The sequence below is a fragment of the Pinus tabuliformis genome, chromosome 2_2, assembly GCF_031772625.1.
Source record: "Pinus tabuliformis cultivar Carrire ecotype Pingquan chromosome 2_2, CPIR1, whole genome shotgun sequence".
NCBI classification, from domain to species: Eukaryota; Viridiplantae; Streptophyta; class Pinopsida; order Pinales; family Pinaceae; genus Pinus; species Pinus tabuliformis.
The window spans coordinates 1163080926-1163098216 of NC_142300.1; the positions used below are offsets into that span (position 1 = coordinate 1163080926).

The 17291-nt window shown below is 38.0% G+C and overlaps 1 protein-coding gene across 2 annotated transcripts in view; it reads right to left on the bottom strand.

Moving 5' to 3' along the window:
* Positions 1-17117, bottom strand: part of LOC149197561 (methylthioribose kinase-like) — a 73444-nt gene extending 56327 nt beyond the window's left edge. Inside the window, exons 1-5 of one of the 2 annotated variants that reach the window (XM_089405894.1) lie at positions 16786-17117; positions 16344-16625; positions 9558-9867; positions 9192-9366; positions 8830-9031 (exon numbers count right to left, since the gene is read on the bottom strand). In XM_089405894.1, coding sequence (XP_089262020.1) covers positions 8830-9031; positions 9192-9366; positions 9558-9867; positions 16344-16532 — 876 coding nt within the window. In that variant the 5' untranslated portion in view covers positions 16533-16625; positions 16786-17117. Of the gene's footprint in view, positions 1-8829; positions 9032-9191; positions 9367-9557; positions 9868-16343; positions 16646-16785 lie in introns of both variants that reach the window. The other variant, XM_089405893.1, reaches the window with a different exon arrangement.
* Between the last annotated feature and the right edge of the window lie 174 nt (positions 17118-17291).

Here is a 17291-nt window from a genome sequence, read left to right on the forward strand (position 1 = left end):
TGGGAGTGAAATGTGCTCGGTCACTGCTACATGCTAATCACCACCAATGCAGAAGTACTTGCTAGCTACCAAAAACTAACACTCCCTCTTAGCGAGGGAGGTGCTTCTAGCACCTCCACCACCTAGATTTGTCTCCAAGCTCATCTCATCATATGTCGCTACTCCCTCTAATCTTGAAGCCTATTCTGAAACCTAAGTTGAGAGCCTACCAGAACTAACCATGCTCCATGGAGTTCCATCACACTCCTCACCATCTATCAATGCCATGTCATATAAACTGAGTCTCCTAACAGTACCAAAAGAATCCCTCTTCCTAGCCACCTATCCCCTCTTTGTCACTAACATTGATCTTGAATCCAAGATCCCCTCGGATCCATCCATAAGTTGTCCAAGCAACCTATATGATTGCCCCTATTTAATGTCAAGCACAATTGTTGCATCCAAGGTTGCTCCCACTAAACATAGAAGCACCTGTCCATCCTGGAACAAAACTCTATATCCATCATCCTCTAAGGTTGATACTAAGAGCAAGTGTACCATCAACCTAGGAACAAATAACATCCCTACCACCTCCAAAGACTCTCCTGACTCTAGCTGGAATCTAACACATCCAACCCCTTCAATGCATGTGTGGTGCTAGCTCCACAACTCACATGGCGATCTAAGCCCGTCTCTGAAATACTGCAGAACACTGACCTCATCCTCGTCATGTGACTGGATGCTCCACTGTCCACTAGCCATAACCCATTGTCCTCATACACAACAGTACTATTGTATGAAATACAGGTGATAACCAAAAACTCTTTCTCAAATTTCTCAACAAAGTCATTAGTCTCGGATGAAGTTATTGCTGCTAATTGTTCCTCTTTCTTCTTCTTCTTCCTATATAGACATTGGCTCGCATAGTAGCCAATCTTGTGACAAGCAAAGCATTTCACCTTGTTCATGTCCTTCACAAAAGAAAATCTCCCTCTTCCCTTTACCTTACCTTTGCCCTTTGTCGCAAGAGCAACATTCTCTTCATCATCCCCACCATGTTGGGCTCCACTCTTGGCATTTCATTTATCTCCTCCTGATTGAAATTGTCCCATAATCTCCTCCAGTCTGGAAGATTTTCACGGGCTACAATCTCACCAATAAAGGCATCCCACTACTTGGGAAAGCCACTCAAGGCTGTCCTAACCAACTACTCGTCCAAAATGGCCTCACCCATTGCTGCCAACTCATCTCTCACTTGAGTGATTTTAGTGAGATATGATGAAATTGTGTCAATCTTGGTCATCTTGGTACTCAATTTCTCCCGCAATACCATTTTCAAGTTCTCATTGGTACTTTGGTAAAGCTTTGTTAAGGACTCCCATATTTCATAAGCATACTTCTTCCTTGAAACATGGAGAATGCGGTGATCTCTAATGGCATCTAGGAGAAGTCTCTTTGCCTTCACATTCTTCTTGTTGAACTCAACCAACAGATCTTGAGGAGTGGGTGGTGTCACTACCTTCTCAACAATGTCCCACAATTCAAATTCTTCAAGCATCAAGACCATCCTCTCCTTCCATGGACTAAAATTATCAGACCCATTCAACTTGTCCTCAACCCTCAAACCTGTTGCCATTTGACCTACTCAACTGACCAACAGTAACTTTCCCTTCTCTTTTTCCTTACACAAGCCTCTTGCAATCTTAGCAATACCACTATGTCAAAATTTGCCCACTGAACCTCAAAGTCCCAGCTCTGATACCATGTTGAAATTTCACCTACAAGTTAGTTTTCTCTTGTAGGATTTTTGTCAAACTCTCATTTCAGTCTCCAATAAGGCTTCACAATTAATGCATTAAACTAAAACACATCCAATATAATTATGAGTTGAAATACACATGACCAAATCTGACTTTTCATAGCTGAAAACGAACTATAGACAACACACATTTGACAGAAAGCATTTTGGGCAAAGCCCTAGGAAAAAACCTGAAGGGAAAACCAATGAGAAGAGGAATTTTATTTCTTCAAATAATAATTTTTACAACAGTAAATTTCCAGCAAACACAGAGACTTATCTCTTGAAGATAGTGCCCAAAAACTCCTTGGAATTCGTGCCAAAATTCCCCTTCAGATTTGTGTTGTCCTCTGCTTGAAATTTGTGCTATACAGACCTCAAAATTTGTACCAAACTCAACTCAAAAAATCGTGCCATACTGTTGTGCGAATGCCTTGATTTTCATGCTACTGTACCTCCTTGAAATCTACGCTGTACGAATTTCTCAGGAAACCCCTTGAATATTATGCAACCTCCTCGAATTTCAAGCCAATCTCTACCTCAAAATTCATGTTGGATAGTGCTCATACTACTAGAGAAACTACTTGATTTTTGTGTTGAACCCTGCCTCAAAAATTGTGCCTTCTCCTTGGTATTGTACGCTGCACTTGGCTGCTGGAAACTCCTTGATTTTCGAGCACTCCTTTGCTTTGAAAATCATGCTCCTCTCTGTTGTACGAATTCTCTCCTTGTTGCCCTCTTCTCCTCATCCAAAACTCATGAATGACAATGGTGTGCCTCTTCACTCTCCCTCTCTCCTTTCATTTCTCATCAATGACTAAAACCCCTAAACCTAGATCTCAATGGTTGAGATTTAATCTAACCATCTCAAGATCAATGGTCATGACCAACATTGCGAACATCGCAATCAGGATAAAATCGGGAAGGGTCCATAAAAAGAAAAAATCATAAATATTGGGAAAAAATCAGTTAAAATTGGCAAAATTAAAAATACAAAAATATTCATTTTTTCCATTTTTTTAGTATCTAAGCATGCACAACATAAAATAAATGCATTGACACATAAATATGAAAAGAAAACTATTTTATAAGATGTGTAATATGTCTAGTGCTACATCGCACATAACAGTGAATCATGTCCTGAATCTTGAGTCTTGACTCGGCCTCAAAATATCAACAAAAGATATAATAGTGTATCTCATATCATGAGTCCTATACAGTGAAATGAACCACTAAGTAACTAATGATTTCCTCTATCCCTTTTGCGAGAAAATGTAATAGCTTTCCCTACAGATGAAGAAGGCCCTGGGGTTGGCATTAGACTCTGAAGCCCCATAGAAGAACTAGGTGCTACAGGATGTAGACCACCATGCTAAGAGGTGTTACCTCCTTCTCCTATTGCTCCTCCTCCACTCTCTCCTCTGCAGCCTCTACCTCCTCTAACCAATCAGGGGTTGATTCCATGACAGGCCTCTCGGCCTCAACCCTCCATGTAGCAGTGGTGTCAATCCCATCCAATGAGATGGCCTCCACGTCATGTGTCTTCTAAAGTTTCCTCATCTATAATCGGAGATTGTAGTAGACGTAGACCATGTCATTGAGGTGCTAGGACTCCAACTTGTATGAGGGTCAAGAAACCTTTTGTGATCCAGCTTTAACAAGAAAGAAACTACACCTTAATCATGAACAAGGTTTGATTACCAAATCCTGATTTGATTACCTTGTCAATGGAGTGCGAGATATAGTGTGACATAACAACTTAAATTATGAGAAAAGGTACATCAAGTAAAATTCTACAATAAACAATAAAGAAAGGGAAACGTGATGGAAATGCCAATCCTTGGGTGTTTCCCTACCCATGGCAGCATTTTGAAAAAAAAAACACCCATAAATATTTTTAAAACAAAAAAGCAAAAATACACCCCCAAATATTAGGGTCATATTATAATTTTATTTATAAAATTGATAAGTTGCATATGATGGATTACTTTTGGGCCTTGAATAAATTCACTGTTGGACACCTAATTTGCTAAGCATTATGGTGTGGAAGTTGAACAGTGAAAGGAAGTCCAAGAGACCTTGGAAGATGAATCCAAGAGTCACTCCAATGTATTATAAATGTATATCATGTGAATAATATAATGTATTCAATGTTTTATACTTCATATCTTCTGTCTTCTCCATGTGTGTCTAACATGGTATCAGAGCAGGTGTACTCTTGCCCTGCCCAAATTTGAGCCATTGGTTTTTGTGGTCTTTTTGTGCATGTCAGTCCTGCAACTCTGCCCATTCTCCCTAAATAACAAAAAAATGGGTGTTCTCCCTCGTATTCGGATCTGTCACCTGTCTCCACACCTCATCATAACCTGTTAGTGAGCAAAGCGACAGTTATTTGAGTCGCATCACCAGAACTCTTTGTTGCAATTGCACACTCGTTGATTGCTTAGCCAAATTCAAAGTTTTACCTAAATTACTATGAAACCCACAACACAACATTGATTAAATTTGGAGGCATTCTTTACACATTGAACACCGTGTTGGTTTGGTATGTGAGATTTTGCGGCATTTCTCTGCCCTGTAGCTCCTCTGTTGCATTAAGTCTGCCACTTGCTACAAAGCCCAATTGATTTCAAATATGTAAGCTCTCCCTAATGTCTATGCCTGACATGTCGCCCTCTGCGTTGCCTCATCCAGTGGTTTGGTTACAGTCTGCATAACAGCATATTCTTTGGGCTTTGTTATTATCATCAAATCTCTTAAAGCAAAGGACATCGATGTTGATATAACGAAAGAGAAGTTGCTTTGTAGTTTTTTGAGAATTTGAATACGCAACTTCGTCTGTAAAAACCATTTTCTTCTTTCTTCATAAAAATGGCATGCAGAAAGTTCACCTCCTCATCATTATGGACCAATTGGATCTGACTAGAGAAAGGGAAGTTGACTGCCTCGTCAAACTGCTATGAACCGAAGCTGGCCCAAATTCTGGTGTTGTTCATGTGTTGTCGAATTGTAGGTTCGTGGTGCTTTACATTCAACGGTTTATGTGTATTTTGGCTAGGAGTCGTGAATTCAAATGCTTGACTCCACCATTCGCTTTGCCCACGAGTCACAGCCCGAGAGAGATTGTTCTCATTCATGTTTTACCATATTGATATTTTCCCTTATCAACATCACAAATTGCAACGGCACTAGTAAATTTTGACTCTATAGTTTACGAGTAGTGTTGGTTAGCAAAGGAGAGTTTCTGTAAGGTCGACCAGTTGCAGGAAGCCCTCTTGTATTTAGACAAGTTGACAGAAATTGAATTGAGCAGGGAGGAGCGTGTAGCTATCAAGATTCAAGCAATTGTTAGAAGCCACCTGGCAAGGAAAGAATTATGTGCTCTAAAAGGTGTAGTGAAATTGCAAGCAGTGGTTTGTGGCTACTACGTAAGGCACCGAGCAAGGATATTGTTACAATGCATGTAGACTCTCGTCAGGCTACAAGCCCGAGTTTGCGCAAGACAAATCCTCATACACAATCCATCCATGAGAATTGAAGTTGAAAAGCCCCTGGCTTGTCCTCCCATGTAACATTACACATCGGATATGTGTTTGCATGACAACAATGATCTCTACAATCCCAAGTTCAAAAAAGAAACCACCTTTTGGCCTAGTGGCCTTTCTCCACCCTGCATGATTTTTTTGAATAGAAATGTGGTCGTTTCATGGATACAAATTGTTTAATTATTTTTGACATTATGTGGCGGTCGTATTTCATTGTCGACCTATTGTCAACCCAAATTCATGTTTATCTTTTACTTTGGTCTGCTCTTTGGTCTCTGCCTATTATAAGTTACCAACAACGACAGTGTTAGTCGATGTAAGAGTTGGGAAGTTGTTTCAATATTTGCTACTCTAGGCAGCAACCTGCTGCAGATTGGTTTTGGGAGCATTAACCATTGCTTCATTACACTCAAGCTACAGTCAACAAAGAGAAGCAAAGAGAAGCAAATTTCTTAAACTTCTCTTGTGTTCACTGCAAGGATACAAGTCCTCAGTTCTCTAATTAGGATGAAGGCATTGATTCACAGTTGAGAAGATTTCTTCATTTTTGGGTGCAAGAGTAGTTTTGATGATTTTATTTGAACTGGAGAAAATGGCTCTAATTTGTGATGTATTGGATTTATTAAATACCTTGATACAGTCCACTGTCGATGGGATGGTAAAAATTGGCAAGGACACTCTTTCTGACATTAGAATATGTCTACAAAATGCACAGGAAAAGATTGATTTCTTGCAGCTTGAATCACAACTTCAGCAACATGAATTACAACAACATAAGCATCATTCTGAACTTGTTTTTGTTCATAACAATCCTTTATTTTAGGTTGAGACAGACTCCCGCCAACAACAAGAAATTGCAGATGCAGTACCCATTTCAGGAGAAGTTTTGTATAAAGATGCAGGAATTCAGGTTTCACTTCCGAAGCCCATCATCAGACCTTGGGAAGAGCTTGTTAGCAACCAAAACAGAACTAATCTTGGATATGACAAGGATGTGTCCTTTCATATTCCAAATTACTCAAAACCCATCCAGTTCCATAGTGTTGAGTTTCTTCATGACAGTTCACCTTCTGTTGTTCCAGATTTTGCTCCTTTTCCACAGCAACCACAACAAATTGTTAAATGCCAACATTGTGATAGAGTTGGCCATATGAAAGATCACTGTTTTGATCTTCATCCATGTGAGCATTGTCATAAAACCACTCATTCTTCAAACAGATGCTTCAAAAACAAGCCTCCTGCAAGAACAAAGATTCACCTTGGATGGATCGCTTCTTGGCAATGGGCTTCAACATCCAAGAAGATATTTCAATCATATATCAGAATTTATTCCAGAGTATTGAAAAGTCTTGCAGTTAGGTTTTCTCCATCATCTCACCTTGTATCTGACAGGGGGGCAACTGATGGTCATCTACAAGCTTCAAAGCCACATCAAGCGAGCCTGAGCCACAACCTGCCATACCAGATTCAGAGTTGTAGCCAGAGACAGAGATGCCCCTAAGCATGCCTTTGGTTGGTGGTCAACCTTAAACCATCTATGCGGGGTTGAGACCTCCCTTTTCAGGTTGAGCTTCTACTTCTTCAAAGAATTGGGGACACTTCCTCTAGCAAAAGACTTCAGCTTCTTGCCAGTTCTGGAAGAGTTCCAAGAATTGCATTAAGCATTCCAGAGTTGGTGGTCATCCTTAAACCATTGCAGGTTGTAAACCTCTCATTTCCAGGTTGAAGGTCTCCCTCTCAAAAGCATTAGGGACACTTCCTCTAGCAGAAGATTTCAGTTTTTTGCCAGATTTGGAAGAGTTTTGGGCCTAAGCATTCCAGTGTTGGTGATCATCCTTAAACCACCCCCTTATACCAACATTTCAAAGAGCACATTCAGCCTAGTGCTGCCATGCATTTTTGCGCATTTTTGTATTACAGCTCTCTTCTTGGACTCACACATACCCCTTCGGATTAGGGGGGGGAATGTTGGACACCTAATCTGCTAAGGGTTATGGTGTGGAAGTTGAACAGTCAAAGGAAGTCCAAGAGACCTTGGAAGATGAATCCAAGAGTCACTCCAATGTATTATAAATGTATATCATGTGAATAATATGATGTAGTCAATGTTTTATCCTTCATATCATATGTCTTCTCCATGTGTGTCTAACATTCACTAAATTTTAAATCATTTCTTAAAGCAAAGCATGCATACTCCAGGGAGAGACCATTCCTTATACCATGAAACCTTCTGGCCCTCTGGCCCCTGATTCTTGTTTAGTTGTCGTTTCCCACTTCTCACTTCTAGTAACATGATCAACAACCAATCAAACCAAAATTAGAAAAAAAAAATCAACATGAAAATATTTAATGAGCCATGTGAGCATATCCTTAGGGTGGGGATGAGTTGAACTGGAAAAAAGAAAATATTATATAATTTTCAACAGGAAAAATATTTAATGAACCATATAAGCATATCCTTAGGGTGGGGATGAGTTGAACTAGAAAAAAATGTTCTTGCAACCACATGTGAAAACCATAGAGCTTTCCTATGAGATGAAATCAACAGACATAAACCTTTTGCCAAAAATAAATGGTCATCTAAGAACTCTGAAATATCAAAAACTCTCAAACTATGACTAGTCTAAAAGCATCCCAGTGCTTGCTCCCAAATCTACTGAAAAACTTCATAAGTTAAGATGGTTGAACCTTCTTATTCAGAACCACACAAAATTAACCTTAGTTGTAGTACTTCTGAGTTCCTCAAGAAAGCAGGAAAGAAAGAAAAAGAAATGGCTCTATGTTGTTGATTGCGTCTATTGGCATTTCCATTTGGGTAATCAGACACGGGTTCCCTAATGTAAGCAAATGCTTTCATCAAACAAAATCACTCAAGTTTAGTACTACCACAGCATTTTCAACCTAATGGATTGAATTATCTTTACACTCATCTGTATGCTATCAACGTGATACGAGTCATTCCTTGAAAGAACCCAGTTGAATATCTGCTATGGAGTTATGTTTTCTCTTTATTATCTCTTTGGTTACCAAATCAAGAAAGGTTTCCTTGGCATTCTGTTTCCTCTTTATTCTATCTCTGATTACTGAAATGATTCATCTAAATATATTTTGCAAGATACTGCAAATCTAGTGTGAGAGCATGTTACTATCAACCTCTTGTGTTCAGAGTATTAGTAGCACTTAGTTATTTACTGTTAGATGAATATGAAGTAGGATCTGAGCTATATTAAGCATAAAACTGTGATTAATTACAAAGATATAAAAAATAAAATAAAAAATTAGATCAACGAATTACTTGACAGTTTCAACCAAAAAATGTTTGAAACTAATGGAATTTAGAATAGTATAGTGAGTTCCCTGTCTCTCCCCTATCTTCAGCTGTTAATTAGTTGATTAGAAAACAAAATAAAAGCTTTATTGATTTCATTAAGAGACGCACAGATGAAGATGCTCACAACAAACAAGCTAATGCAAATATATATAAAGACGATAATGCCCTGCACTTGCCTGGCGTTGGTTCTCATAGTTTCCATGGCCATCTTGTGAGAAGAACGCAAGAATTAAATTGCCAATAAAAGCACCTATATCAAAACCCATTGGGCCATAAAAGGCAAATTCTGGATCTATAACTTGAGTTGAGCTGCTTGTTACCATAACCGATCCAGTATGTAAGTCTCCATGAATAAGTGCTTGTGTCTTCTCACAAAACCTATGGGACAAAAAGTGAAAGAAACTCTTAATGATGCATCTAAAGTTTCAAAATCTCCCAAGTAAATTTAAAGCATTCTAGACAGAGAAGTTGGCTTTTCAAAGGCATAAAATCACAGGCAAATTCATATTTGAGTTCAAACTAAAATAGCAAACATTACTTCGATTTCAATTCAGCAACTTCCACCTTCAACTGATTATCCTCCCGTACCGCCTTAGCATCTTCATCAAGATAAGGAGAAGTCCAACGGTTGTTTGATGCTAACATATATGGGTCTGAAAATATGACCTGTTCAGTGAGCCTACACATCTCCACATTGCTACAGAATCGAGCAACTGAAAACAACAGGCAACATATAAGCTGTTATTTACACATTAAACACTGAAACTTGTGAATGTCCATTCCAACACCAACATAGATTCTAAATAATCCATTCCATTATTTATTTAGAAGATGTAGCTTTGCTTTCTATGATGTAAAAGTGAAATATTTAATCACAACATTTGAAAGGGGGAATATAGCATACTTTCAGCCTTGTGCTCTGTTGTAGAAAGATATAAAAGGGATGTGTGAAAAAGAGTTTTGGCCATATAATCTGAAATATGCTCTGCCAAAAGTGGGTACTCAACACCAGCTATTAGACCTTTGCGCAGAATGATGTGTGGGGGTTCCAAGTAACGCATAACAAATAGAGCCATGGCACGATCAAAGTAATAAACTTCTGGAACATGTTCTGGGCAAAATTTGCCATGCTCTTTCAAAGCTGTAACCTCAAAATATGCACGTTCCTTTGTCATCGACCATGACTCCCCTATACAGCGAATATATGGGACAGCCTTCACACCCAATAAAGAAAATCAACTCATAAATCATATTTTCACTCTTCATATACTTGTAGACATACATTTTTTGAAGCTATTACCAAGTGGCAAAATACATCAGGGAATTGATACTGACAGCAGGCCTGTTTACTGTTATGGTAAAATTACTGCTATATATTACGTCTGCATCCTGAGCAGTATAAATCAACAAAAAAAGCTACTAGAGCCAAAAACAATAAATACAGAATAAAATTCAGTAACTATTATAAGTTTGCATCAGATTGGGATGAGTTCTCAAAGATGAAGCGTGACCAGTATACCAATAGCCTCCTACAATTAGTCTTCCCTTATATACAAAAGAACAAAAATGTCCAAAACATTCTCCTGTCAAATATGAGTGATAAATAACAAGTAGAATTGCTTAAAATGACCAATGGGACTGAAATATACACATGTGCTTCAACAATATTAAAGCATTCTTTCTTTTTATGCACGTTTTTATTACACTCAAATTTCAACTTTTGGACATCCTGTCTTTTCTTGACAAAATTCGTGTTGTTTTATTTTGTTCATTTTGAGACAGACCATTGAATAGATTATAGGCCCTAATTTCCTGAACAAAAACATAACCTTTGCAAAGTGAAATGAGCAATTTTATATGTCAATCGGATCTAGCTTGGGTAGTTAAGAGGAGAACTTGTTATCCTCACCACCCAGGTTCAAATGTGACTTGTGGCATGCATTCTCTCCATGTGATTCATGATTACACTAAAAAGCTTAATAAGCCATCAGTCTTCAGCAGCTGGAATCCTAAAAGGCATTTAAATTTACTGAAAGATATGAACGCTTGAAAATACTATCTGTAACAGCACCTCACATCAAGATCCATCCCTTTATTTTTGAAGCATTCATCTCCAAAACATTTATGCTATACTCTTATACATTATGCAGCTGTTCGTTTTGCCTTGTGAAGTAGTGGGGTGCAGTCTCTGTGGGTACTGCATAGACAATGACTCACATCTTGCTCTCTCGAATTTGCGAAATTGATCTACCATTAGTCTTAGATTCTAGGATATGTTTTATTGAAATTACTTGAGTGAGACAGTAATTTAGATATGCACTTACTGTGGACACTGAGTTTTGTCCGTTCACTAGAAATTGCGGATAGCCATTACTACGTATAGGAATATGTAAAAAAGAATATTTATACAGAATCCAGAACTTTGAGAATGTTGTTGCTTTGGATATAGGTTTGTATCTTTTATGGAATCATGCGAGAGCACAAGTCAACTTTGATATTGCAGCAACTATCTTGCAAGCAAAACAATTAAAAGAGCAAATTTCTAAGAATTTTTTCCTTGAATAACTTTACACATTCCATGAATCAGGTTTCTTTTCAATTTATTAGATTTCCCTACTCCTGAAATAACATGGACATATTTAGATACTAAAGAAAATTATGGCTCTCATCTTTCAAATCATCAAAACTCAAAAAATACAAGAGATTTAAAGGGAATAAACTGCTATTTGTATATATTCTTGATGCTAGTTTCACTGGAACCTGAATCCACAAGTTCTTGAGGAGCTTATAGAGGAACAGAACAAACATTTGGTTGAAAGAGTGTAGATTTCCACAGTTGTTCATATTGAGATAAGTTTCTGGATAGCACTGTGTGTCGGATTTTAGATCCTATCCAAGGTTTCGGGTGGACACTCCACCCATCATTAAGGACAAGAGAATTGAATAATTACAAACGAGCACTTTGATGCCTTAAATAGAGGGAAGATTACCAATTAGCCATTAAAGAAATAATATTAAATTAATAACATAGCCATTAAGAGAATATGGTCAAAGGAAAAGAATTAGTCAAAGTGATTAAGTAACATTGTTGTTTAGAGAATATGGTCAAAGGAAAGGAATTAATAAAAGTGATTAAATAATAAAAGAAAAGAGAACAAAAAAGGAATTAAATGAATTAAATATTAAAAATTGAATTAAATTAATTAAACATAAAAATATTAAAAGTAAAATATATAATGAGAAGAGAATTAGGGGAAAAGATGAAAAATTAGAGGGATTAAGGGAGTTACACTTTAATTGATTAATATATATCAGGATATATTAATGAGAAAATAAATAAGAATAAGAATATATTTTGAGAAGGAGAGAGAAAATAGGCATAGAAATTTTTATACAAAGAATGGAGTAAAGAATACAAATAAATTTAATTTAAATATTATTAATTTAATTTAACTATTATAGATTTAATTTAAGAATTAAAGAATTTAAGGGTAGAAAAAGGAAGGGTAATAGGAAAGGGAGATAGAGCATAAGCAAGGAGCATAGGGAAAAAAAGGGAGGGGGGACCAGGAAAGAGGAAAAGGAGAGAACGGGGGGAAGGGGCAGACTACTAAGTGAGGTAGTGGATAAAGGCTTTCCAAGAATGACTTAATTTAAAATCATCTTCTCTGTTAAAGTTGTTGGGGTGTTTTTCTATTTCGAGAGCTTCTCTAATGATTTTGGAGTTGTAAAACAGGACAGAGGCAAGGATTCCGAATTGATTAAAGCAGATCAAATGTTTAGAATTAAAAGAGTGCTCAACAATGGCAAACTTCGAGAGGCGGAGATGATTGGTATCAGCAATATGCTCTTTAAGGCGAGCAGTGAAGGGACGACCAGTTTGGCCAATGTGTGACTTTCCACACAAACAAGGAATCTGGTAAACACCTGAACTTAAGCTCTTAGCATGGGGTCAGACTTATCTTTGGTTGACCTAAACATCTGTTTCAAAGTTTTATGGAGTTTAAAAATGGTCTTAATATTCTTTTCTAATAAGATTTTAGTAATGAGGTTGGTGATACCTTTTATGTAAGGGAGAGAGACTTGGCCTTGAGGAGGAGAGGAGACAGGGAGACAAGAAATGGGATTAGAAACGGACTTAAACACTTTATTAATCTGAGAAAAGGTATAGCCATTAGATATGAAAGCTTTTAACAGGTGGGCTTTTTCAGAGGGAAGAAATTGGGGAGCAGATATTTTAAGGGACCAGGTGATGAGGGTTACTGAAAGCCATTGAAATGCTTCATGGATTGAAGCCCATAAAGCCCAAGACTGTCCCCAGAATCCCAAAAGGACATTGGTAGCTCAAGAGGAGCCTGTGACACGAGAAGGTGAAACAGAGAATGGAGATAAGTTGCTACTGCAAAGGAGCCTAATATCGAGAAACAAAGCAAGCCCAGAAACTGACTGGAAGAAAAAGAGTGTCTTCTGAACGAGATGCAAGTGCAAAGAAAAAGTAGTATGCAAGGTGATTGTTGCTGGAGGATCTAACAACAATCTGGTAAGTACAGAAAAGGTTCAAAAATTATGGCTTGCTTGCATGCCAAAATCAAATACCTATAAAATTTCCTGGTTGACAAAGGATCATACCATGCTAGTGAATCAATCATGTTTGTTTGCTTTTAAAATCATTCCTTACGAAGACAACGTGTTATGTAACATCATTACAATTGATGCATGTCATTTGCTGTTAGGAAAGCCCTGGTGATATGACCGGAAAGTGGTTCATCATGGTCAAGAGAACACCTATGAAATACAGTAAGTGGGGAAGAAAAATCTTTTAAAACCTTAAAAAGAGGAATTAACTGCTGTTTCCAAAGAGGCAAACAATGTATATGCAATTAAAACTAAAAAAAAAGTTGTTGGAGCTCATGTTGGATAGAAAAGAATTGTAGTCGGAAAGAAAATGAATAGTAGTGAGATTCAGTTTGTTGCAAGGGCCAGTGCCACAAAACCATAGGCAGGTGGGGAGCACATTGAGCAAGGCAGAAATATGGGAATTGAGAAAGATAAGGTTAAGGAATGTACCCTTGAAAAAACTCCACATCGTATGCAGCAACTTCACCAAGAAGTAGAAAATCAGATCAGTGAAGGCAATGAAGATGCAGAAGCATTGGACAGTGCAGAATGGGTGTTACCCTACCATTCAGGTTATGGAGCTGCGTCAGTGTCAAGAAGTAGAGATGATAAGAGAAGAAAAGGACCGTATAGAAATTGGGAAGATGTTTGAACTTTGAAGAAGCAAATAATAATGCAGGTGAAAACAGAGAAGATGACAAAGCTGGTAACCAAAATGAAGCATTAGCAGATAAGGAGAAGATTGAAACAATGTCAAGAATGGCTTTGATTACATTTCACAGCGAGATGTTCGGAATGAAGTGGACTATTGTTGAGAAATAGTTTGACAAATGAAGAAGCAAGTGATATGCCTAATGACTTTGAACCTGGAGGTTCAGAAATTTTTTCAAGGGGAGTGTGATGCAGGGGCTGTAGTGCATGACACCCATCCACATCTATTGAGAAATTTAGGGATCGTTGGGTCTATTCATAGTAAGGAACAAGGGGAGAACTTTGATGCCAAGTAGCATGAAGAGAAATGACAAGAAGACCGTGAAGCAGGAATCCAAAATGCTGTGTAGTGGGTCGTAAATATCCAAAGTGTAGTAGATTGGGTGTTAGCATTGTCACTCCAACTAGCAGTAAATTTTGGTCTTTAGATACATTTCTGTTAAGATATTTGGAATTTAACTGAACACAACCGCTCAGGGTTAGAGTGTCTCTATGTAATAGGGAGAGAAAGAGGGTGGGACCAGAGGAGCGAGACATGCCTGTGGGCATTAATCATTGTCTGGAAGCCATGGATCTGGGCCTGTGTGCCAATTTAGATTAGTGAGAGAGAGCACTGGGAGAGACTTCTATTTATTAGTGTTTTTATAAGAGTTAAAAAGAGAAAAAAAGCATTCTTTGAGAGGCTGTCATTAATGATAATTTCTCTGATTCTTAGAGATGACTAACTCATGAACAGGGTACCCTATATCCGTTTCCCAGCTGTAATTTATTGGATGAGTTTGTTTGCAGGATTGTAAGGTGTGGAACCAACGTCTTTTTTTATTTCATACATGTGTTTGAAGAATTAGATCTTGGATATGTGCAGATCTGTGGCTGTAGCCGCCAGAGGATTAGCACCCTTATTTCTCAATTCCAGATTTCTGTAGTGAACAGTCAGAGTGACTGCATCGTGGGTACAATTCAAATTTTACTAATATGTTTTTCGTCAACAGCATTGAGCAAAAAAGGAAATATTATTGTTTCCGAAATTTAGGGTCCGAATATCAAAACATGATCATCTCAGATACATGATTCAATTAAAAAAGACTGCATGAAGATGGAACTACCTCTCGAAATACAGATCAAAATCTTTGCAACTAAGCCACCCTTTTGGTTACATTGGACTCAAAATTTGTCAGCTAAAATATGTGGATACTTCGTTTAGGTCCTCAAAACTGGCAACTACCATCCAAAATAGACCAGCAGCTTGCAGCTTCACTCCACTTTTGGTTTATCAGTTGTAAAAACCTATATCGCAATCAAGTTGCAGGTGTTCTCAACCATTGCAGCCACCACATTCAAATGCAGGTTCATAATTGTAGTTAAATTAGAGTATAAACAATCCATCAATTTATAAAACCGCATATGCATACGAAATCTTGGAAAGAGCAGCTGCATTTCAAGGTTGAACCCTTTAGGGTGCCCATCATGGTGTGTCGAGCAATGATAGAACAGCCCTTCGGCCGGAGGAAGGTACTGGATTTGATTGTTAGCCTGACACCCTTTCAAATAGCCAAAGATTGGGTAGGAGGCCTTAGCCAAAGTGTGGCTTGAGCGGGGGCCGGGGATGTTAGAGATGGCAATTCACGTTTCTATCTCGAACTGCTGAGGGTGCCCATTATGAAGTTGAATGTAGCTCAGTGGTAAAACAGCACCGTTGTAATGGTTAAGGCATGGGATTCATTCCTGGTTGCCCAAATTCCCAATAATTGATTCAATTTTCAAAAAAAAATGTTATTTGGCTGATAAGGAATCAATCAAGATCGAAACTACAAGCTCTATTGGCTTACAATCAAATTTCACAACAACCCAGCGTACTCCTGACATCTATAACTCTTTGACACCTGATCACTGGACGCTAGACCCTAATATTTATATGCACTATGCACTTCTACATACAGTTTCTGGATAGCCCTTCCAATGCATGGTTGTGATAACCTGACATGATTGAGCTTAGCTAGAGGGGAATAAAGTGCTGGGCCATGGGCATCAAACATAATAACCGAACAGGGTTTCCATGGCATGGTCTCCAAACCTCTTCAGACCTCAACCCTAAAACATAAAATGCCTGTTGTTTTTTTACATTCTATTGGATTTCAATATACCCAACTAATTTCGACTTTCAAGTGACACAGACATATATATCATAAGAACTATACACATACACGTGTAGATATCATAAAAACTAAACTACTTTAGTCTGACTAATTTACTGAAACCGTATTTGAAATGGATTCAGACAAAGCAGAACATAAATACTTTCTTTGTGATTAATCCTAAATTAAAATCACTCACGGCAGAAAAAGATGGAGACTATGCATACCCGCTTGATAACGAAGGATCCTTGAGGCCAAGTCACAATGTAAACGAAGTTGAGGTTACCATCTCCAACTTCCCTCACTGTGATATCTTCTGCTGTATAATTTCCCACCTTCTCTGCCAGAGCTGGAACGCTCTTAATATAGTCCACAAGGGTTGTTTCGTCCAGAGAGCTGAACTTATCTGAAGCCATAACCCGATTGGCGATAAACCCAATTGATTTTTCAATCCACAGTTCAGTCTGTTAAGATGGCCCAAAGCAGCAGATTCCTTTGTAGCTTAGAAGCTGGGTACACAATATCCCATCTTAATGTGAAGAATGCAAAGCAAAAGATGGGCACATTCAATGAATTGAAAAGTGATAAGGGGTCCAATGATTGAAAAGTAAAATATTGAACACATTCAATGGATTTAATAGTTGAAAAATAATACTATTCAGGTCTTACTCATTTCCCATTTTGTGGGGTCGTGCTACGGACGTGATTCCATTCCAAGCTGACTGTCCTTTTGCAATTATTCCCGTGAAAATACAAAAGAAATCAAGCCATGATTCATGACTGGCCTCGTTTACTGTCCAGAATAAGCCTTTTAAACCCCGATAATAGCATTCATTGTTGGTTTTGCGAACCTTTAGTACCGGGTGGTGTTACTAAATTCTAATGGAGATGGATGCACTTAGTTCCTTCCCTCGGTGTTAGAGATTACAGATCGCAACTTCGCAAGGGCGAAGGTGCCATCGGTTTAACACGGCTCGCTATGTATCCCTGTCACGCGTTGTCACTTTCGTCGGGTGCTACAGTCAATATTTCGCAAAAATTACAGAAACACAAAAAATCAGTCAATGTCATGAAAAATGTTGAAAATAAAAATTCCAAATAGATAAGTTTAATCTGGTATGTTTTATTTGGTTATGTAATGTTTAGTTATGTATGTAAAAGATTTAGCTGAATTT